This window comes from Astyanax mexicanus, chromosome 6 (assembly GCF_023375975.1).
Source record: "Astyanax mexicanus isolate ESR-SI-001 chromosome 6, AstMex3_surface, whole genome shotgun sequence".
Taxonomy (NCBI): domain Eukaryota; kingdom Metazoa; phylum Chordata; class Actinopteri; order Characiformes; family Acestrorhamphidae; genus Astyanax; species Astyanax mexicanus.
Window position 1 is genome coordinate 24,753,509 of NC_064413.1, and position 18,009 is coordinate 24,771,517.

The 18,009-nt window shown below is 38.3% G+C and overlaps 1 protein-coding gene across 3 annotated transcripts in view; it reads right to left on the reverse strand.

Annotated features, from left to right (window-relative positions):
- Nucleotides 1–18,009, reverse strand: part of scn5lab (sodium channel, voltage gated, type V-like, alpha b) — a 205,894-nt gene that overhangs the window by 83,219 nt on the left and 104,666 nt on the right. For all 3 annotated transcript variants that reach the window (XM_049480059.1, XM_022673864.2, XM_049480060.1), the window contains 2 exons: nt 11,158–11,331; nt 8,676–9,032 (listed from right to left, as the gene is read on the reverse strand). In XM_049480059.1, the coding sequence (XP_049336016.1) occupies nt 8,676–9,032; nt 11,158–11,331 (531 nt within the window). The remainder of the gene's footprint in view (nt 1–8,675; nt 9,033–11,157; nt 11,332–18,009) is intronic.

Below are 18,009 nucleotides of genomic sequence, written 5' to 3' on the forward strand. Positions count from 1 at the left end.
TGTTTTGGAAATGATGGTCGAGTTGTCAAATTTAAGGCGGAATTTAAGGCAGAAAGGAAAACTTGGGTGGCTAAGGCTAACTTGTTTGTTAAATGTGAGTTACATTTAAATGTACTAAATATAAGACATCTTGTTTACTAGTAGCAGGCTCTAGGAATTAATTTACTATGACTTTCTGTGCATCTTCTTCAACCATGGCTCTAATATGCATCCAGCTTAATGGTGCTTTACCCCCACATTACAGGGTAGCAACTGTACTTATGTGGATAATGATGTAGACCCAACTAATTGATTATTGTATTAGTTGCCAACAGTTATTTTTTTTCAATTATCTGTTGCAGCCCTGAATAAAAAATATGAAATCTTACACATGGCCCTGAAAAAAACCCTGGTAAATTAGTACATAACCAATAGGTCAAATTGTTGCCAAAAATCAACAGACCTACATATTAGTGTTTAGCAGTGTTAGCTTTTTTTGTTCACCCAGCAAAATGGTTTTAAAAAAGGCTAGGGTTCTGAACTTCGATTCAGACATGACTGGGTGCCTTCCGGCCTCAGAATACTTTGTGAGTGGGCAGCATTTGTTATATTTTAGACAGCCGTGGAGTCTCCACTTCACCCCTAAAAGATTTAATGGGCATCTGGGAAGCCACCCATCTGATAATGGCACTTTCACCTCTCCAGTTACAGAGCTACTGCTTTAAATAATTATGATTATTCACGCAGGTGCATCAACCAAGGCGTATCCATGCCCATCTGGAGGGATGCCTGCAGGCCCACATGCATACACACACAAACAGACACACACATGCATGCATAGACACAAGCTCATGCACCTCAACATGCATTTCACATGCAGACCTGTGTACTGGGATCAGAGGTGTGGTCTATGTGGCACAGCAGGATTTGCATGCCAACTTAGAACCACACAGTGATACACACACAATATGTCCAAATGTTTGTGGACACCCCGTCTAATGAATTAAGGCACGCAAAAATATCTTGTCCAGTCCCTGTAGAAGGGACAGATAAACCTATTGGCACAATGAATATTGTCAGGAGGGCTATAAACCACACACCACCCACACCTCAAATCAAACCCTCACATAAATGTTCCAAAATCTAGCAGAAAGCCTTAATTGACAAAAGAAACAGTTACACTAACAAAAGCAATACATACTCTTTCTAAATATTCTTGATTTCATAAGAAACAATGAATACTAGTGTTCCAAATCCTTTGCCAGTATATATTATATATTAAGGCAGCAATACCATGCCATATAAAAACTGGACACTCATGAACTCATGTGTAGGCAGCTCAGCAGTATTACAGAGGGATCTGAACATGCTTCTACCCTCCAACTTCTACAACAACAGCAAAAAAGACTTTACCATTGCCAGACTGGTTGTTGTGAACGTCAAGGAGCAACGCCACTCTTGTAGGATATTGATTTCTAACATAAAATCAAAATAAAACAGTTGGCAGAAAAATGCCTTCTATTCTCCTCTCCTGCAGCAGTGAGATTGTAGTGGGCACATGCTTGCATGATACCTTACTGATCCTCACAAGTTAATGTTACTGTTCATGTTAGCTACAATCCGTAGAGCCCTTAAGACAACATGGTGGTTATTTTGAAACAAAAGATAATATACTATGGCTAAAAAAGTCTAAAAGATAATATTTCTATTTTGGCCTCAGTAGATTATATAAATGATACTTTAATTAGTGGGGTCAATCAATTGAAAAAATAATCTGTTATTTCTTAAGCCTTCAGCGTTCATTTAATAATAAATATTTAGACAGAAATTAAAGAATAAATGTAACATTGGCAAGATGGAATTCTACTTATATAAATTGTGTTAACTTTATTTTTTTTATTATAAAAGCCATGACAAAAAAGAAAACAAACAAAAAAAACTGCAAACTACAGCCCTTTTCAAACTAAGCCTCTAAAGTGCTGACTCATCTCTCAGGTTGGTCCAGAACTCTGATACAAGATAGTGTGTGGGTGGGGGGGCGGGGCTGGGCTGGTGACATCATTGGTCCTACACTGTTTAATATTGCGATATACAGCTCTGGAAATATTAAGAGACCACTTCAGTTTGTGAATCTCTCTGATTTTGCTATTTATAGGTATTTTTATAGGTATATTTATGAGTAAAATGAACATTGTTTTTTTATTCTAAAAACTACGGACAACATTTCTCCCAAATTCCAAATAAAAATAGTCTTTTAGAGCTTTTATTTTCAGAAAATGAGAAATGGCTGAAATAACAAAAAAGATGCAGAGCTTTCATACCTCAAATAATGCAAAGAAAACAAATTCATGTTCATAAAATTGTAAGAGTTTAGAAATCAATATTTGGTGGAATAACCCTGGTTTGGCATGTTCTCCTCCACCAGTCTTACACACTGCTTTTGGATAATTTTATGCCACTCCTGGTGCAAAAAAATTGAAGCAGTTCAGCTTGGTTTGATGGCTTGTGATCATCCATCTTCCTCTTGATTATATTCCAGAGGTTTTTAATTTGGTAAAATCAAAGAAACGTGGTCTAATTTTTTTTCCAGAGCTTTATTTATATCAGCAAAAAAACATTGCAAAGTCAAATTTGTCCAATATTGTGCAGATTCTATTTCTAAATTCGTACTGTAAAAACACTGTACAGCAGTTATAGCTAAACTTTGGAGATTAATCCATGGTCCACATGCATCCTGAACCATGAGGGACAATCTTATTATCCGTGGTCAGTTGTATCAGTAGTAGCTAGCTGTAAATATTTGAGCAAACCACGTTTTGGTGTGTCAGTATACGACCAAGCTGCAGACTAGAGGTGTGTAAGCCATGCTGTCTGCTCAGGTAACACACCCACTGTGATTAGAGTAGGTGATTAGAAAGTGAGAGGACGCCGCTGGCAGTTGCTTACACCAGGATCAAGTACACCTGAACCACAATGACCCACATGTACTCCTCTCAAGTTACAGTGGCTCACACTCGAAGCTCAGGCCTTCTGCTTGTGTGGGGTTGTTGGGATGTGGGCGGTAGTGTAATGCCGCTGTGTTTATGTGTGCGTTACACTCCGTGGATTTTTAGGAATGCTTGCCCCTCCATCGCTCCTCATTCTCTTTCTTCCTCCGCTCCAAGTGGAAACAACGCTCTCGTTTTAGGTATCCGGGGGGCGGTCACAACACCTGTTATCCACATCATGTGGTGGACAGGCACAGGCACTGGAACCCGTCAGTGTTTATATGACAAAACAAACAATAAAGAAAATAAATTCATTCATTAATAACTGTCTGCTCACTGCCTGATCCTGTTTGACCAATCAATCATTTAATCAAATCAGTCAAACAACCTAAATTTTAAGCAAATTGAGGGTGACGCTCATTTTCAATGTAGCTGAGCATTTACAATAAAAGAAAAAAAATCTATTGTATTTAATCTAATGAAACTAAAATTTACAAATGAATCAAGATAAAAAAAACTTTTCACCTTTTTAGAAAGTAAAGTCAAAACAGCTATTAAATTTTAATATTAATTAAGATAATAAATAAGTAAGCAAACAAATAATGTAATAAACAATATAAATTTAAATAACCAGCGATCAAATCTTTAGTTTCCTGCAAAGAATTCCAGCTTTCTAGTGCACTGTAACCAACAGCAGACTATTTAAGTAAAATACATGCAGACAATATGTTAACAGCATGATTGGCGTAGCAGCTTAAGGATTATCAGCTACATCTGAAGACAACAACATCTAAACTTAACATACAGAACATTTCATTTACATGCTTTTTCAAATTATAAACTGCAGCTATTATTAACCAGACTGTGCATAGAATACAGTGCAAACATTGCAGGCATGCTGCAGACAGCCAGTTCAACTTCCTTCACTTCACTTTCACCTTTGCTTTAGTTCAAGTATGCGACAGATGAAAGCCATAATTATGACAAATGTGTTTTTTTTTTGGTCTTGCAGACAAGACTGACACGACTATGATGACAACTTTGTGGCAGTTCTACAAATGAGCCATATTTAACGATGCTGCATCTCCCCGTGAGTTCAGGATAACCAGTCAATGACAGTAGGACAGAAAGAGAGAGAGAACGAGAACGAGAGAAAGGGATAGAAGGAATGGGGGAAGAGAACATGCATTAAACAAGTACGTAAGCAAAGGATGCTGTTCACTGGAGGCAGCCCCACTGAGAAAGATAATATTAGCTGATGCATGGGGCTGGGTAATTGGTGCTGGTTGCACTTGCCCAATTAGGCAGCGGCAGACGTAAGCAGACACACCAAGCTCTGCAACAACTCAGCCTAGTGATGGAGAAGATGTATCAAGGGACAGGTATAACGTTAGAGGCCAGGGGGTGTCCAAACTTATTCACAAAAGGCTGGTGTGGCTGCATATTTTTATCTAAGACAAACAGAAACACGTGATCAGTTGTTTGAAAACCTGCAGCCACACCAGACCTTTGCACGTAAGGCTAGATATCAGTAATATAGGTTGATAAAAATACTGATCAAGCTATAACTGTACCTAAGAGGAAGGTTGTATGGTTGCAATGCTTTATATATTAAGTTATTTAAATAAAGATATTTCAACTGCAGTACCATGTGCTAGATAACTAAATGTCTTACAGAACATACATCTGTGCACATGAATGCAAGGTACACACATACATGACAATTATGCACCTGTCTAATCAGAATAGCATTGCTTGTTATGTAAAAAGTTGCAAAATAGCAACTTTACAGGAGACAAAAAACTCTTATATTCAATGGAAGTTAATGTAGATCATAACATTTCAATTGCTCTGTCTATAATCAAATCTAAAGCACAAGAATTTTGCATAATAGCAACAAATATCCATATGAAACAACCATGTTAATTGACCTTTAATTTAGTTATCCAAATTAAAACCTATTATCCAGAATTTATTATGATCTTTACCTTCACTTCTTTGAAACTTTAAAGGTTCCATTTTACAGAAGCGCTTTTATGGAAGCAAGAAGCAAAAGTATCTATGGTATAGTATATAGTATTCTATAGTATCTCTCAAATAATCCTTTGTAGCGCCTTTATTTTTAAGAGAGTAGTTATGGCAACAATAGGGGTGGAACATATAACATTTGCAACAATACAGCAAAATAATTGACAAGATAAAAAAGCAAATCTTGAAAGCAGTCTGTTTGGTAGTTGTTATGCTATTTACTGTATTTATGCTTAATTGTTTGTTTGCAGTTTAAATGCATGCACAAAAATATGCTGCACTTTTATTTTTAGTTTTGTTTAGTTTAATTTTTGTTTGTATAGATTTTGTTACACTATTATTTTAAAAGTCTTTAGTTACTGTTACTGGTTATGAAATAGACAAATGTTTATAGATGTTTTTTTGTTTTTTTGCATCTTACATTTCTATTAAATAAAACCAGTATTTATTTCATTTCAGTATTATATTGCAATTATAATTGTTTAAAAAAAATCAGTGTTTTTTTTTCATATCTGCAAGAATATTGCATATTGCTATGGCAAAAATACTCTAAATATCATATTATTATTTAAGGGCCCTATTGCTCACCCCTATCTAACATTAAACATAAAGCCAACGTTACATCACAATAACTAGCTGTATGTTTGAAGGAGTGAAGGAGTACATTTTTGCTCCAAGAACATTGTACCAACCAACTTTTAAGCATGGTAGCGGTAGCTTCATTCCTCAGGGCTGTTTTGCTGCCAGTGAAACTGGATCATCACACAAAGTTGATGAAACAATGAAGAAGAAGGAGTACCTCAGAATCCTTCAGTACAACTTTTAACTGAATGTTAAACAGACAGTTGACACAACACAGTGCTCCAGCAGGACAGCGACTCCAAACACATGACATGTAGTTGTGGAATGGGTACAGCAGGTTAACATTAAGCTTTGGAATGACCTCCAAGCTTCTGGAAAGTCCTGACCTCAAGCCTATCAAACATAGTATGTTCTCAAAAGTCGGGTCTGTGCAAGAAAACCAGCAAACGTAACTGAACTAATTTAAGAAGAGTGATCAAATATTCATCCGGAATTATGTTTGAACCTAAAGAAGAACAAGCAGTGGGTCTAGAGTCTACCTGGAATCATTCATCACAAGCAGGAATACCCCTTGGACTGGGCGCCAGTCCATCACAGAGTACCATACACTAGCTAACAGAATGAAAGCAGTTAGTGCATCTATAATTCATCCTGACTCATTAAGGGTAGGCACTCAACACGCATCGGCTGTTCAACTTAATGCATTAACCATCCCATCATGAATTAGAAACACCTAATTCATAAACAGACATTTTTACTTGCTTTGTTAGAAACATTTGGATTTGGTCTACAGTTATGGCCATATTTCAAAGTATTCTCATTACAGACAGGCACTAATCACATACCTCCTCTTGAGGAATTTTCATACATTTTCATACTAGCTTTTTCTTTTATTCTTGGTAGGGTTTGTTTCACAAGTTCTCAAGTTGGTTCGGAAGTGTGAAAGTTGATTTTAAGCCCTGAATTGGAGGACCAATCCTCTTGTCCTCCTGATATTGGTGTACAATTCTAGTGAACTCTAGTGTACTGCACTGCAGGAGTAGAAGCTATCCGCTCCTGGTGCTGTGCATGGGGTTGCATTATTGGTTCATTTTGCAAGTCTACATGCTGAAAAGTGATGCGTGGAATTGCACACAATTGATCCACAGTTCAGAAGAAGTTCTTGTGTGTGTGAGAAAGCAAAACAACTGAGTACCCAACAAACCCAGCCACAAGTTCTGCTTAAAAAACACTGTAAATGAAATTGAGAAGAATTCCCAGGATACATGTCTTATATCACAAGAAATAGGATAATTTAGATTCATATCAGACACTCAAACTATTATGTACTAGGGGCAGGTGTGATTACTTTGATTTTAAACATCTTATCAGCAAATAAGAAGATAAAACGGCACATTTTTTGTTTTAAATACAGTATTTCAATCAAAAATATCTCACACAGCTGCATTCTCGGTCATCTAGTCTAATTTAAATAGCTAAAAGGTAATGCCACTCAAAACTCAGTATAGATCACATTAATTAGCTCATCCGTAACAACCATGTATGTGTTTTTCTCAGATGTCCTCTAAAAAAAATTACAGGAAGAATTACCTTCTGTTTTTCGCTGAACTCTGTGGTCCTTCGATAATTTTAGTCCTGTCCAGATCCACATGTCTGAGTTTCGTCACCTTGTGCTTAATAAAATAACTATTTGTCCACTGCAATGCACTGTAATTACACTTTGGGTACGCGTTCCAATGGAGATCCACATAAACACAACAGAGAGTGGAAATGGAGGAGCTACTGAACGCAATGTCATGTGACCAAGAAAGCCAAAAAACTCACTGGTCCTCCTGTTTTTTCAATTGCAGTCTGGATGCAAGATTTAATCACTGAGTAGAAGTGTGAAACATTTTTCACAGACGTCCCCCTGAGGAACTAATCCTGGGCTTTAGATATGAAAAGAATAATTTTTAAGTAATCACAGACAAAATTCAGCTTAAAAAACACCAAAAACACAACTTTATGCTTTCACTTTTAGGGGTGCTGGTATTCCTTTTTTAGGGGGGGATACCACACACAAACACACACACACACAGACACACTCTAAACAAGCTCAGAAATGGACCTGAGTAAAGACTAACGTATTCCTGACAAGTGTGAAAATGGCTCTTAAACAAGTATGGGCAACCAGCCAGCACTCTTAATATAAAATGCTGTAGCAGGCTAGCTCTTTAGCTCTTTAGTACGAGGCCCCCTGAGAAGGGCTTCTCCACTTGTTTCCATCAAAGACCAGGCCCTGCCAGAGTCTTTATCCACTGGACATGTGGAAACAATGTCTAATGAGAAAGAGAGGGAGAATAAGCACACTGGAAAGAGTTAGGACAGGAGAAAGACTGAGAAAAAGAGACAGTGACAGACTGAGAATTGGAACAGCAAAGAACCCCAGAGAGACAGAAAGAGAAAGAGAGAGAGAGAGGAATGGAGGGAGGGAGAGGGACAGAGAGAGAGAGATGGATGGTGAAAATAGGAGCTGTGTGGCAAGAGTAATCTGCTGGAGGGATCCTGTTAGGTTCAAGCTCTTAGCTATGCTTGTTGACAGCGGGGAACACGGGTCGACTGTGTTTGCACTGGCCAAACAGAGCCAAGCTGACCCAAGGGAGACACAAGCCTTCGACAAATCTGTCTACAAAATTGCAGCTCTAAAACACTTACCGAAACTACTGTACCACAGTCAGATCATGCTATTTTAAAGCATGTGCTTTTATATCCTGAACCTGTCCTACAGTCTACACAATCTACTCAAGGTAAAGCCACTATATGTCAAAAGTTAGTATAGATCATGTTAATCAGCTGATACACATACAGACAGTACTAGTCTAGCACCACGCCTTAAATATAAACATATAAACTGGCCAACAGCACCACAGCTAGCCACAAATAGCACTCTCTCCAGTTTAAACTGGGTCTGATTATCAGCCTGCAGCATTAGATTACTAAATTTAAAAATTCTCTAACAACAACAGCATATTATTATACTTGAGCAATTATACTCAAGTATAATTAAACCTCATTACTGAGATACAAAAGGAAAATGGGCAAACAGGCCAAGAGACTCACCACCAGGTTCCCGATCACCATGACCAGCATGAAGACCAGGATGCAGAGTGGCTGTCCCGCCACCTCCATACAATCCCACATGGTCTCGATCCACTCGCCGCACAGCACCCGGAACACAATGAGGAAAGAGTGGAAAAAGTCCTTCATGTGCCACCGTGGCAGTATACAATCCTTGGAGATCTTGCACACGCACAGCTCGTAATTCTTCCCGAACAGCTGCATGCCCACCACAGCGAAGATGAAGACGATGATGGCCAGCACCAGAGTGAGGTTTCCTAAGGCACCCACAGAGTTCCCAATGATCTTTATCAGTGTGTTCAGGGTGGGCCATGACTTCGCCAGCTTGAAGACTCTTAGCTGTGGAGAAAAAAAAAACATGATTGAAGATAAATTGTAATAAAACTATTATTATATAACACTGTTTCTCAATCCTGGTCCTGCAAGCAGACTTTCCCGAACCTCAGGACTCAACTAATAAGCTAATTAGAAAAAAAGCCCATTCAGAGAAAAAAAAGCCCACAGGGAGTTACTCTAAGCAGGAAATCCACTAAAATGTGCAGGGCAGTGTTTAAAAAAACACTGATTTATAGTAATAAAAATGTTTTATTACTGCTGCCATTGTTGACAATGATGTTTTAGACCAAACAAACAATACAAATATCAAGGTTCATACACTTTTTAACCAACAAATTACCATGACTTATCCATACCTTCAAGGCAAATTCTCATGACCATATGATGCAACCAACACCAGTGCAAACATGGACAAAATAAACTAAAACTATAATCAAAATTGACTGCAGTAGGGCTAAAAATAATTGTATATAAAAACACATTTCTTTAAGCAATGTTGACACACAATCTTCAATAATAAAATGTGTCATATCTTCTATCGTGTAGGGCTAAATTGCTGAATTAACTCCAAGCTGAAGTATTTATTAGCTCAAAATAGCTTTTCTCTGTCGATAGATGGAAACACAAAGATCTGTAGAGCAAATGTCCATGACTTTATTTTTATTTTTCCAAAACGTATCCAGGCCTGGAAATTGCTATTTTGAAATACCATTAGTTTTTCAAGTATTTCATGACCATACAAACCCTAAAACATGCTGGTCTTCAACTGCTTCTGAAGTGCCACACTCACTACATAAGTAAGTGTTAAAGTATTGGGATACCTGCTCATTCATTGTGTCTTCTAAAATCAAGAGTATTAAAAAGAATGTATCTGCTTTTGTTGAAGTAACTGTCTCTACTGTCCAGGGAAGATTTTCTACTAGATTTCGGAGCTCTGCAATGAGAATTTGACTGTTTTCAGTGATCAAGATGGCATCACCCATTTTTCAGGTCATTCCAAATGTACTGGATGGAGCACCATTATTCCAGAGAACACAGTTCCTCTACTCCACAGCTCAGATCTCTAGCCCTCTGGCAAAAGGCAGGGTGCCAGAAGGTTCATGTTTATCTGCTCCAGGAAGCCCTATTCTTTACAATACTTATTTATAGGAACTAGAAAAGCTGTGTGTGAAAGCCAATGTAAAACTTTCAGTAATAGACAGAACCTGAAGTAGATGAATGCAGGGCTCCGAGTGGTCCAGCGGGCTAAGTGCTGCCACTATGATCAGGAGATCGCCGGTTCGAATCCTGTTTATGTAGCTTGCCATCGGCTACAGGAGCCCTGAGAGAGCACAATTGGCCTCGCTCTCTCTGGGTGGGTAGACTTCACGTGTGTCGGAGGAGGCATGTGCTAATCTTCACCCTCCTGGTGATGTGGCATCACAAGTGATAGGGGAGACCTAATTAATGGGTTGGGTAATTGGCCGTGTAAATTGGGGAGAAAATTGAATAAAAATTGGAATTAAAATTATACACATTGTCCACAAACATTTGGACATATCGTGTACCTTCTCACAGTTTTTGAATCCAACCCTAACATACTTTATCAAATCTACAAAAAAAGTACTCCCCTTAAAAGTCTTCTTTGTGTAGCTGAACGAGTTTGCTCTCCAGGAAGAGAGCTGAAGACCCTTAATATGAATTACTTCAATGCATGCATCATTAAAGCCTAAAAAAAAGACTTAAGTAGCCTGAGCACAACACAGCGTTGTATTACTTGACTTTTAAAGATGCTGTGGTTTAAATAATAGTTATACTTAATGTTTAAACTTAAAGTTTCGCTGCCAGCAAAAATAACACATGAACATAAATTCATTTCACATTGTGAAGACAAAACAAAAGAAAAACAATCACTGTTTCTTTGAAAGATTCCTTCACATAACATACTGCCAAAATTGAACTTCTGTACAGTATAAATAAATAAACACATAACCAAATTTCAGAGCAATTCAGAGCAATTATTGCACTTAAAACCAGTTGAATGAACCTAATCACTCAGGTTCTATGGCCTGAGGCTCCCCAGGATAATAGATGATTTGTCTGTCTGTACTCTGCCCATAAAACAAAGCTATTAAAGAAGAGACCTTACCAGTCTGAAAGACCGCAGGACCGAGAGACCTTCCACATTAGAAAGGCCGAGCTCCATTAAGCTGAGACAAACAATAAAACTGTCGAAGATGTTCCATCCTTGTTGGAAGTAATAGTACGGGTCCAGTGCAATAATCTTCAGGACCATCTCTGCTGTGAAGATTCCTGTAAAGACCTGCAGGTGTGAAAGAAGAAGATACAGAAATTCTTCAGATTTTCAACAGATATCGAGCAGTCTGGATTTTTTTTATATGACTTAGAACCAAGTATGAGTTTACACTGACATACCAAATGTCATTGAATATCAGTATGTAAACTGATCATTATCAAAGTAATATCTCATTTGTGTACATTTGTACACATTGTGAGGTGCTATCTAGTGAGTGAGGCTGATCAATGGTCAGAATGCCCATAGCAAGGCAACATGAATTCCATTTCCAAATGTATATGGGCATTTAACATTCCTTACTTCAATGTAACATCTGTACTGAAGGGATAACCACACAGAGAAGACAGAACAGTTGTGATGAATGTGACCACTAGCTTCCATGGGACGTGGCAAAATTCACGGGACACAATACTAATTCCTGTCCCATTACATGTGGCATGTCAGTGTACACGTTTAGCATTCTCATAGTTATTTATACATAAATTACATTTTGCCAAGGCCTTTAAGGGAAATAATTAACTTAAAACTGAAAAAAGTCATTTTAGTATTGTAAAAAAATACATACATATTAGTATATTGTAAAAAATGTTTAAATAATATACTGTTTAAAAAGGAAGAGGTGACTTTTACCAAACAATTAAGTGGTTAACATGGTTAGATTACAGCTGGTAAGCAGCAAAGGGAATAAACTGAGTTTTGGAAATGGATTTAAAAAAAATAAAAGTCAATTTACATAGCCTTCGTCTGTAGTAAAGCAGTACTGGAACAGATGGTGTTATTGTACTCTCTACTGCAGCTTTTACACACTTACGCACAGCACATTTACACTTTCATCATAATAACTAGAAAAAAGACAAATTAACACATATACCTCTGTAACTATTAAAAGTGTAAGTATTTCCTTTATAATTTTTTACAGATCAGAGAGCAGTGAGTACTGTTTCCTACACCTTCAAAAGACTCTTGGAAACTGGAGTAAACTGGTACAGGAAGAAGTCTGGCTGACCCACATGGCAACCCATTTATTTTAGTCTAACAATGGACTCTCAGTTTTAGCAGTGAAGAGAAAACTTATGCAGTAATAAAGTCATTGCTCAGATAATTAAAATAAAAAGCAGCTTGTCTGGGCCATACAGCACTGCTACTAAACAAGCAAAAAACAGGAGTGATCTAAAACTTTTGACCCGTATTTTTTCTTCTTCTTTTTTTTAAAAAGAGCAACTGACTAGCCTATTCCAGCCATGGATTACGGGGACATCAGACACCGCTAGGAAGGGCTGGTGCTCTAGCGAAAGCCGCAATGACTTTGACAGGTCTGCTGTTTGTTTGGCTTGTGTTTTTTTTTTTCTTTTTTTTCCCGAAGAGTGTGTCGTTCTGCTTGTTGTTGCTCAGGGACAAGCTCATGGATGTGACATGGGATACGTGACACAGGCAGTGGGGGAGGCTGGGAGCTTCACAGCTGGAGCTGGGCCTTTTAAAGCTGGTTAGCCCTGTCACTGGCCAGAGCCCTGTGAGGCTTTGCAGGCTTGGATATTATATCATCTCTGTGCTCGGTTGCTTGTTTCTACCGTGCCTCACATCTTGTAATCACCTCTTTAATCTGAACATTAACATGGAGATCTGGCGAAAAGGGATCTCTTCCCACTTCTTTGAAGTCAGGTTTCTTCCCTTCTCTAACCTTCCTGCACAAGTTATCATCCTCACTAGCTCTCTATAATTACTCATTACTGATTCAGCAAGCATGAGATGTTAATAGACACTGTGTTCACACTAGGGTTGCAACGGTATGAGATTTTCACGGTATGATAACCGTCTCGGAAAATACCGCGGTATCACGGTTATCACGGTATCACAGTTTGTTACATATATTATTAAACTGACCCTTAAAGAAATTACAACAAAGGTTTTTTGTTCAATTAACTATTTATTGTAGAAACTACACCATCAGGTGAAGGAAACCATGTTTTTCCACTACTCTTAAGGGCATTAAGAGTGTATATATATAAAAAAAGTTGGTATATAACCAGATACTGCAGAAAGAGGGGATTTATTTCTGACATGATCCTCACAATAGAGATTTCTATTTTAAGGCTTTCATACCTTAAAACCTTCAACATATGAAAAACAGGCACGTCAGAATTTGAAAATAAACGCATGTAAATGAATGGCGTCTTTCACATCCAGTCCGGCCAGGACCTTTACACGGACACGTGAATCCATCGTAGCACGCACTTCACGCCTGTACCTGCGTGCCCAAATTTCGGATAACTCAGCGCTTTTGCGGGCGCTTACCGCATGGGTTGTGCACGACTACAAAGAGGTTTTTATTTATGTTCAGATTAAAATTATAAACTGAACACATACTTTCCGCTGCACAGCGGGGTGGTGTTTTCGAAGATGGGAGAACAGGTTTGATGTATTTCCTCCTTTAGCTGTGACTTTACGGCCACATTGATTACAAGCTTGTTGATTACAAGATTACAAGTCTGTTTTCAGGCTGTTTGAATGAGCGAAATATGATCAGAATTATGTTAATTAACACTAACATAGAAGCATAGAACTATTATTTAATTAAAATGATTTTTAAGAACAGCTAAACACAGTGCGGAGAAGTTCACGTGCGAGAGAGAGAGACACAGAGAGAGAGAGACAGAGAGAGAGAGAGATTTGCGTGTTCTGATTTGAGCTACTCACAGGTAAAGGTTCTCTTTTATCTCCTCGTGCTCATTTTAGTCCAATACATAATTCTGCAGTTTCTCAGTGTTTTCTGTCGTATTTTGCGGCTAGCGCGAGCGCTTACAACTAACACCGCGGACCGCGAGGTGCTGCCGCGCTGCCGCTGTTGTGCCGAATCCGACTCCCTGCTCAATCCGACTCCCGCTTCGCGGACAGAATCAGCACAACACCTCCCGCTGTAGAACTGCGGGAGTGAAAACAGCGCTTATAAATAAGTTGGTTAAGTTTCACTTTCAGTTTTCGTTATTTGGTTCGTTTTCATTAACAATAATAATTGTTAATGAAGCTCTAGTCTAGCACTTTCTGCCGTTCTCACCGCTGTGTGCTGAGTAGCTGAAGCGGAGCAGAGTTGCGTATGCGCGGGTGAGTTTCACCGCTGGCTTGCGTTTTACCGGTAATAAGCAAACACACACGGTATGATAACCGTGCATTTTAATACCACGGTATACCGTGAAACCGGTTACCGCTGCAACCCTAGTTCACACCATATTCTGGTTTCATCGAGGCCAAGAGGTTCATACTGACAATACTGAGGTTTCCACTGACGATATGTTAATACAGACCATATTGACACTAAATTAGTAGTAAAGATGCAGTGAACATTTGGCAACTGAAAATATTTGTCCAGAAATAACCAAAAAAGATTTTAGGTTTGGTCGAATAAGTGAACAGACAGCAGGCCAACACTCCCACCTTCTCCCCCTGCATGACTGAATACTGCTATGTACAGAATGGACTTTAAGTTCATTTTTAAACTCACAAGAATTAAAGGAAATCCAGCATCACTTAGCCAACATGCTTGGTTTCAGTTTTGTGCCTGTTTACTTTCAGTTTATTCATATTGCAGGGGAGTAATGTTAGCTGAGCTAGCTAGCTACCTTAGCTTTAGCATTTCTTTGTTTACCAAAAGACTCCCTACTTTTTTCTATTTAAATTCCAAGCTAGCTTTCAAGTTAGGTAACTATGTGACTTGAGACTTGAGCAGACCTGAGGTAAACTTATGACTACAATTGCACTGTTTAAAATAAATTAGGATTAGAATGTCGCTACTGAGGTAGCTAGCTAGCAATTATTATTATATTATGATTATAGAATAGCACTGCTAATGTAGCTACCTAGCTAGCTAGCTACTTAAATGCGTCACTATAATAGCACTGTTAAGGCGAAATTATGATTAGGACTGCACTGCTGAGGTAGATATATTGTGCTTTATTGGTTTATTAAAATTTAAAGTGTTCAATAAACAGTTTACCTGTAGTGTTTTATTTTTTGCATGTTTGAAAAGCAAGAAAAAATTAACGTATGCTATGTAATTTAGTCAATTTTAAATGAAGGTGGCAAACTTAATGAAAACCTGTGAAAAAAAAATCATTTTGTTTGGTTTCGGTCAATATTTTTTGTGTGCATCTCTAATTACTACCATTTCTTTTCTGCTCTCCCATCAACCACAACACTATCCTGTTTTGAAAGGCACAAACATCATTGATGCTTACTCCACCTGAAACCTATAGCAGCTGTGTGCTGATGTAAGCAAGATGCATGAGCACACAGATTCAGTGTGACTGGGATTGGAACACTGTCCTCCATCGCCTCAAGTGGACCACTGTCAACACTCACCTTTGAACAAAAAGGAGCTGCAGTCTCATTTCCATCTCCACAGAGTAATTAGCTCAGCATACTGCTCATTAGCCTTGATAGGCTGCTGCCAGATGCTATTATAACACTGCACTGAGAGGAAGGGGACGTCCTGATTATTTGGAGGTTTCTGACAGAATTTTCACTTCACCATAACACATTCCAAAGGACTGTTGAGCATAAAACATAATTTAACTCCAGCTAAAATTCAGAAGCAACAATAGGACTGTGAACACACAACACACACTTCTCCCATAGGAAAGATTCGACTCTGTAAGTTGAAATAGTTTCTGTTGATAAATATTCTTTAAACTACACTTTTAAATATTTAAGGCTCATGCTTCCATTTAACCACTCTTTAACCATAAATTAATGCACAGTAATGCACAGAAAAAAACACTTTTGCACCATGTAACTCTGGAGAAGCGTTCATGATAATGCTTGCAAAACTGTATAACACTGCACAATACGATGCATTGATTGTGAGGTCAATATGAGCCACTTTCAAAGTTGGTTTCTCTTAGCTTGTCCTGTAATGTAAGTATTAGGTGTGTCCATTTTCTGCACAATCTCAAATGCATATGCATGAGGGAGACTTTTCTTTGCCCCAGTTTCATGCAACAACACAATAAACTCAAACAATACAATAAGCCAAAATTTCACTAAATAAAAAAAATTGGGTTAGCATGTGTCCCATTTTCCCCAAACGTTTAATCTTTTTGGGATCTGAAAGGTTAATCAGGATTGTGTAAAGGACTTTAAATCAATTTCACAAAAGCATTTACTTTTACAATTGCAACACACATTGCTTATATTCTCTGTAAGTCCTGTCATCTTCCCAGCAGCTGTATGCTGGGAATTGGTCAATACTCTTCCCAGAGAGAAAACTGACCCTAGCCTAAGAGTGTCTAAATACATATGCAAACAAACAAATCCTGTGGTTTGGGGCTAAATGTCTAAAATAGTAACCATAAAAATCACATACACAGTTACAGCCATTCAGACAGAACAGTCTACATTGAAAAAGAGCATTGCGTTTTACATATGTTTTAGGGTATTTTTTTGTTAATTAAAATAAAAGTAAAATAAAAACTATTAAACTCTTGCTATTCATTTTATCTGTGTCCGAGGGGGGAAATAGAATTGGGCCTTAATGTTCATATAGTAATGTTTATTAAAATGGATATTAATGTCTGGATTTGGAGGTATTTAACTTCCTCCTAACATCACACATACACACACTGCCATGGTTCTTTAACTTGGGACTACTTAAAGCCCCTCAGCTTAGTTTACTCCCTTACATATTTCTGTCCTAACCAATTTAGAATAATAGTGTTTATACACATTTTACACTTTGATGATAAGAAAATGGCTCATTATCTGTTGGCAGTGGAAACAGTGATCGTCACCCCTCCATGACATGTAAACAAGCATCAGTATTGCGTGTTTTCCAAATGGATACTCTTCTAAAGCAATCTCTGACCTCAGATCCTGAGACACAACCGGAGAAAGGTTCCTCCAGTCTGAGAGGCTGCTGAAACATAAGGATCTGCTGGAGTGCTCACCATAACACACATGACTCATTCTGAGGCTGACTCAAGGTTGCCTGCCCGTCTTTTCTTCGCTCAACTCCACTCATTCAAGTGCTTTCCAGTACAAGCACACAACAAAGGAGGCCACCTCAGATATGTTCTGTGCTTCTGACGTGATTGAGCGCAGAGCTTTCAGAGAGACAGGGGTGGAAGTTGTGCTACGCTCTCCGCAACCACAAGTCTGAGTGAGGATGAGGATGAAGGGTCAGAGTGTGGAGGGTTAAGCAGTGGCAGTAGAGTGGGAGAGGAGATGCTCTGTGACATTCTCTCTGTGGGATGCAGTGTACTGCCAACCACGGGGCATTACCACAGCTGTCTACAACAGTCAGCATGGTCTAGTTGGGTAGGCTAGACATGAGGGTTTTGAGGACAGTTCAGCGTGCATTAAAACTAGTGTGATGCAGAAAACACAGAGGCTAAATAATTAATTATTATAAATTATTATTAAAGTATGTTTAAATTTTCTATATACTATTTTCCAGAGGCTGGAACCAGCTAAAAGTAAGTAACATAAATAAAGGCAGGTTTTAATCTACTCATAAATGCAAAAAACAAGTCTACACAGTTAAGGTTATTTGAGAGAAAAAGCAGATTTAAACTGTTCTGAAGGTATACAAAATGCCACTTTTAATCTGTCTAGACAGGTTTACACTGTTCAGATTATAAGTAAAAAGCAGGTTTGCACTAATTTTCAAACTGGTTTTAAACTGTTCAGTGTGGG